The sequence below is a fragment of the Helobdella robusta genome, assembly GCF_000326865.2.
Source record: "Helobdella robusta unplaced genomic scaffold HELROscaffold_43, whole genome shotgun sequence".
Taxonomy (NCBI): Eukaryota; Metazoa; Annelida; class Clitellata; order Rhynchobdellida; family Glossiphoniidae; genus Helobdella; species Helobdella robusta.
The window spans coordinates 987,832-995,154 of NW_008705028.1; the positions used below are offsets into that span (position 1 = coordinate 987,832).

General features: G+C 31.8%; 1 protein-coding gene across 1 annotated transcript; it reads right to left on the minus strand.

Moving 5' to 3' along the window:
- Nucleotides 1-4,190: 4,190 nt before the first annotated feature.
- HELRODRAFT_85041 (hypothetical protein) lies at nt 4,191-6,758 on the minus strand (the record flags this gene model as incomplete). The annotated part of the gene is made up of 4 exons (XM_009025646.1): nt 4,191-4,275; nt 5,823-5,935; nt 6,217-6,351; nt 6,567-6,758. Coding segments are annotated over 4 exons (525 nt in total), but the record flags the coding sequence as incomplete, so codon positions are not given.
- Nucleotides 6,759-7,323: the final 565 nt, after the last annotated feature.

Here is a 7,323-nt window from a genome sequence, read left to right on the forward strand (position 1 = left end):
ACATATATACATATATATATATATATATATATATATATATATATATATATATATATATATTGATTAACATGTATATATTAACAAGTATTTTTTATTTTGAAAATATTTAAAATAAGATATCTGCGCAGTTAGTGATTAACACATAATCTGAACAAGCAAGCAATAAAGCGGAAAGACAAAAACAAGCACATCCAAACACACTTGCATGCATACATGCAAACACGTACGTTAATAACTACAAAATCCTGACAAAATATTTATAAAAAAACATTTAAAATAATCTCAAACCGTAGTTCCTCATTTAAAAATAGCAATTATACCAGAGAGTATGTTCAAACCTTGTTCATTCAAATCATTACAATGCGAACATTTTTAGATTATTGTTAGCATTGCAATTAATCTTTCACTTTTCAAATTTTTCTAATTAATTATCCACTTTCACTTTAAAGCAATAACGAGAATTATATTTTAATATTTTCACACATTCCAACAAACCTTCGTACCTTTTTCGTTCATGAACATTTTTTCGAAATTTCATCCAAATTTTTATTTTAAAACAACTCCTAGAAAAGCTGTCGCAAGCAAAAAATTATTATCAATGATTTTTATTACTTCAGATATATAAGCAGTGTGAGGTTCAACTTAAGTTATGGATTAGTTTTCATATAATTTATAATTTAATTAATTGTTAAATAATTGTTATTAAATTTTTGTCTTCGAATATGAAGGTTTGAATAAAATTATTTATAATGATTTATTATTTTTATGAAAATGATTCTACATTATAAAATTATTTGTGAATCCCTCTTCAACATTTCAGAAATTGATGTACGTTCATGTTTTAAAATAAATAAATTTTCATTAAATAATTTGAGCTGTGAAACAATCTGTCCTTACATACAACTTTTATACCAGCTGAATAATTCAAGGGACAAGTTTATTTCATTCAATGAAAAGAAAACCAAAGTAAATCACAAACTTTTTATAAAACCGGCCCCCAGCAGACAAAACAACAGAATTATCTAATTTAAAATTCTTTAAATTCACACTAACATAGTTTAAAAATCTCAACTCTATTTTAACCTCAAGCTTCTTACCATCTGTCAATACAAAACCATCAAGTAAAAATTGTATCCCCTTTTTGTCGGTGTTGAGCGAGGAATGTGTGTGAGAGTCCGTATATACGTTTGCATGTACGTGTTTGCGTATGTATGATTTTATATATACGCATGTATGTACGTATGTATGCGTACATACAAACATTACTATGTATGAATAATATACATGTACGTACATATACTGACATATACAGGCGCTTATGTGTACAACAACAGTAAAACGTCGTCTAGCCTTCCGAGTTATTTTTAGTACAGCGAAACGCGTCGACACGGGCGTGCCATTATGCAAACGTGGAAACAAAAAAGCCATTTAATTAATTATTTTAAAAGAGTCATTTAATTAATTATATTAAAAAAGCTATTTAATTAATTATATTAAAAGAGCCATTTAATTAATTATTTTAAGAAAGCCATTTAATTAATTATATTAAGAGAGTCATTTAATTAATTATATTAAAAGAGTCATTTAATTAATTATATTAAAAGAGCCATTTAATTAATTGTAAATTATATTTATTAACGTAATGAGTTAAGAACACGAGAACAAGTTTGACTATTACCTAATGCAATGTATCTATTTTGTGATACTGTTTTATGATATCATTGTAACGATAATATCTGTTATATTTTAATAACAAAATAAAAATGATTTTTATGTACATGTAAACACGTACACACACGTTCACGCACACAACACAGAAAACAAACGAAAGAAAGCCAAAAAAACAGAAATAGAGAGAGAAATGGAGAAGGAGAGAGAAAGAGAGGGAGAAGATGACGAAACAGAGAAAGAGAGTGGAGTTGCATCGGCGGTGCAGGTTGTCCTGTTGCTGTTGCATTCCATGATTATGTGATCAGCTGTCTGTGTGATGACGAAGACGATGACGATAAGACGATGGTACTGATGACTTTCAATATGTTGATGCGATTATTATAGAGATGACAATTGGCTTAAAATATGAAATGTTCCTTAGATGAGAGATAAGGTGCAAAGTATGTCAGGTTTCCTGTCGGAGTTATCTTCCACCAACCTGGTTCAGCCGTCTGGAACTGAACTCAAAGACATTTTTTTAATTTTTTTTTTAAAGAAGCTCTGTCAAAGCAGAGTTGCTTACATTGAATTCTATACTTCTTAATTATAGTATTCGAACCAGGCAATCGCATGATGGCTGCGCGAGGTATGGCACTTCTACCGACTGAGCTGTTTCCTGGAGTGCCTGTGTATAAATGCAAGTTTGCATATGCCTGGTAGAGCCTTGTGGTACAAAAAATTGTTAAAACAGCACTGATCCAGTATTTAACTCGATAATGTCTAATACAAAGAATGATAACTTTTTAGCTTTTGATCACTTATGTTAATGAAATTTTATAAAATCTTGTTTGCTGAATAACTAATCATTCAAATGTGTTTGGGAACGAGTAAGCATCCTTATTTCTATGTCTTCGTTTGAATTTTAATGATTTATATTTTTTAATTCATTCTATATTTTATATATTTATTCCTATAAATATTTTTTTAAATAATATTTTTACATCTTTGCAATAAATTTATTACACCAAATGTTTGCGATAACCTTACAAAAATTTACTACAGAAGAGGCAGATGTTAGAAGCTGATAGCTCGTCATTGCACGCATCTGAAAGGAAAATTCATCTGACGGAACAGAAGAGCAGGTTCCAAGTTTGGAAACTAGTGAAGACGAATCTTGTACTGGAAGTGAAGTGAGTGGAATGATTTGTTGCAGCCTGGAACCAACGCAGATGCTGATAATAAATTAAATATGATGGATCGAACGAATTAAAAAAAGGAAATTTCGGATGAAATCATTGCATTCATACGAATGTCAGCTTTTGGGCAAAACGTCATGAAGCAAGGACCAACCGCTTCTACTTGAAACAGTTAAAGTAAAAAGAGCAGCCGAGATAGGCCAGTGATCAATGCTTTGAAGAAAGACAGACAGGACATCATGAACTGTTTGATAAAAAAGTGCATCATCATTTGTTTGTGATGACCATCTTGTTCATTTTTCAAGCGTTTTATGGAGCAATTTCAGTTTGTCAGCGCGACAAATATTCATTTGAAATTTGTTGAGCTGAAAAAAAAAACATTGCAATTTCATTTTGAACAAGTTACAATATGTAGCATCGTGCCTTCGTTTGTTCTTCTATTTTGTATTCAATTAAGTTATTTTATTGTTTGAAAAAAAAACAGTTTTTAATATTATTCAAATTATTATCATCAACGTTATCAAAATCAACGTTAAAAACATTTTGCATCTAACAATTAAAAGGAAGTAAAAAAAAACTATATAGTTACTATATGTGTACGCATATAAATATAATACAAAGATCTTTATAAATGCACTTGGAGACATGACGCGTATATACATACATACACACATTCGTACGTGCATACATACATACACATACAGACACACATACATACATACACACACACATACATACATACAAACAAACAAACATATAATGCACACATAAGTACAGAAGACATGATATGAACAGGAAAGCATCTAAGTGATTATTTACAACAATCAAGTCATTAACGTGTTGTTGTTGTTCAGAATATATTATTGAAATTTAAATCGAACTTTGAAAATTAATTTAATTTTATTGGCGATCAAGAGGTGTTCCGATGGAGCAAGAGATTCGAAACAGAAGCGACAATGAATGCAACTCTTGTAATGTATACAAATTGTAATGAACCTTTAAATATTTCAAAAATATTATGTTGACTGGCATTGTGAAAGTTTAAATGTTTGCACAAAACAACGCACAAAAACAAACATATTATAAATGCTACTTGATCTAATCAATTCTATACTCTAAGTAAGTTTTTTGATTGAACGATTTCATGGCGTTTTCCAGTATCATCAAAAATAGATTAAATTAGTAAAAATTATCCAATTTAGAAAAGTTTTACATCTTTCTAAAAAAAAATAAATGCTGCCTTGGCATACAACTTGTTCAATATTCCCAGCTATAATGCTGGCATCAGATGCTCTCTACCTCATCGAGTAAGCTCTTCTCTTCATCGTTGCAGTCCATTGTTGACTAAGTGTAATTCTCTTCAATTATCTTCCAGTATGAAAGTTTTAGAAGTTCCAGCAAGTCAGCAAATGAGGGACGGTTCTCAGGTCTGGTGAGTAAAATTTCAATATTAGTTATAACTGCTGCGTAGACGACTTTCATAACTCAAACTTTTATGATTTCAAAATTGAACAGTTGAGCGTGATTTAGTCCAAATACACACAAACACATATACACACTTACATGCACACATACGTGCACACATACAAACACAAACGTGTCTGTTAAATACAAAATGCTGCAAGAAGTAATTAAATTCTGACAACGAGTATTTAAAAATATTTTGAATACCGGGCAGTTTTCATTTGAAAATACAAATTACACGTTAATAAAAAAGGATTAAAAATTACCATTTTTTTATTTTTGTTGGTTTCACTTACATTAAATTGCAGTTAGACCGAAAAACTAATAAAAATTAATTCTCTCTCAATATATATATATATATATATTTATGTATATATATATATATATATATAGAGAGAGAGAGAATGAACAAAAAATATGCAAAGTGGAATAGATGATTGATAAATCAACTTTTATGTCAAAGTAATTAAATTTTTAAAATACTAAATACCGTTTAAATACCGCTTAAATATTAAGCATTTTAAATACCTCCTAAATACTGGGGTAACTACTTAAATACTACGAAAGTATGTAAAAACTCTGAAGACTTAACAACGCTGACTTCGACATATGATTGCCTGCTCCTATTCTATTGAGGCCATGACAGGAGAAGTTTGGTTTTGAATAATTAGGTGTTAAACCATTTTTGTAAACAACTTTTGTCTGGTTCAGTTATGTTTGAAAGCCTCACGTTAATTAATTAATACGAAATTATTTTTCATATGACTTAAAAACTCGATAATAAATCATTACTCCTATTTATCATAAAACTCCAGACTATATTTAATTGCAACATTGTTATCTCTCAGTCCGATTATTTCATGATTATTTAGCTATTTAAAAATCTCACTCGAGCTAATTAACTTGTACAGAGTCCTTAGAATTGCACTCATTCATTTTTAGACTGGGCGTGCCGCTAAGCCTGGCTGATGTTAAATGCTACAATCATCTCATCAATAAACATCATTACAGATGAAATAATTTGTTTCGCTTCTATTGGACAGCCATGCAAAGGTGTGTTGGTTGTTCATACTTTTGGCTGATGCTGGGGTAAGAATAGTAAACAAAAACCTTTTTTTTTAATTTTTGAAATCGATTTTATGTTATGTCTTCAGAAAGTTAGCACAAAACTATTTCCACGGAGCCGACAGAAATTTGCTGATGGGGATCTAAGATTAAAAAAAAAGTTTCCAACCTTTCTTTGCTAATTAGTAATTTTTAAATTAATTATTCCATTGAAAACAGAAGTTTTGTACAAAACTTTACTTACCTTTATTGTTTTTTGGGATTGAAACAATTTTCAGTTCAACTTTCTACATATTCAAAAAGAGATTTTTTTAACTTTGGCTTTAACCACACCAAAAGTTTCCATTGTGGAAAGTTTCAACCCTAAAGCCCCGTTTTTCCAAGGCTTCTAATTTTTAATTTCTTCCTTACAGCCAACAACTCCACAGCCACCCCATCAGAACTTACTCCAGCATCCAGCACCTCTCCATAACTCGTTGAACCGATGCTGGACACACTTCGGGCTTGGGTAGTCTGCCACCTTGCCTCACACTCTTCATGTACTCTTTGTTGTTCATGTCCTGCAGAAATTGAGAAGTCTTCATGATTAGATGGATGATAAAAACAACAACGATGTAGCTGTTGGAAACGTTAAAACATCGTACGCTGAGTTAACCAATTTGTTTGAACCTAACTGAATCAATAACGTAAACTTTGTATAGCATTATAATTAGTGCCAATTATGCCATAGCATAAAAGAATTAATATTTTTTGATCCCCACTGTTATAATATGATTCACCATTCTTGCCATCATTTTCTCATCATCATCATCATCGTCATCGTCATCCACATGACAGCCACCTGGTATGGCTCACTTCCATACGACAAGACCTCCCACAGCACCACACCAAACGTCCAAACATCGGACTTCGCGCTGAACCTCAGGCCGTCAAAAACTTCAGGGGGGTGCCACTTGACCAGGATTGGTCTGGAGGACTGGTACCGCTGGTATTAAAGGAATACATTGTGACAAAGATGCACACACATATTCAACTTTGAATTTTATTGATTAAAAATAATTTTTTTTGGGCAAAACAATTGTTGCGTTGTGAAAAAACAAAAATATTGTTCAACTTTAAATTTAATTTTTTCAAAATAAATATCAAACATAAAAAACATAAATAAATGTCCAATAATTGCTAGAAACCAACATGACAGCTTCTTTTTCCTCCTACAATTCGACTCTGCCCAAAATTTCCGATTTTGACCATTCCTTTGGAGAAGAGTAGCATGTTCCTGGCCGCAAGATCCCTGTGTACAATGGACATGCTTTCCAAATACTTCATACCGCGACATATCTGCAACATCATGTCAACCAGGTGCCGGATGCTGAAGAACTTCCTGGGTGACGACGATGGCGATGGCGAAGTTGATTTTCATGATAACATTCAACAAACAACTGATATCTTTCTTAAACTACCTCACCTAGCGATGAATATTTTTAAAAAATAAATGATGTTAATAAAAATGGGACTGCTAGTTGAGACGTGTAAGTTGTTTATAGCAACAAGAGCCTTATGAAAACAGTAATGTTAATGTTAGTGATGATAACAAAAATGATGACGATGATGGCAACGATGATGATGATGATGATGATGGTGGTGATGATGATGGTGATGATGGTGGTGGTGATGATGATGGTGGTGGTGATGATGATGGTGGTGGTGATGGTGATTTGACACGACCTACCCTTGATCGCCTGCCAAATTGTCCTTTAAATTTCCTAACGGAGTGTATTCGTAGACAACCACATACACGAAATTGGCTAAATTTCTGTTGTTGTTGTCGTTGCTGTCATCATTGTTGTTGTAGTCTCTGTTATTGTTATTAGATTTGGTTTTGCTGTCAGCAAATCTGTTGTGGCTGTCGGCTCTGTTTGCATTGAGGTTTTTGGAGTTTTTGATGCTG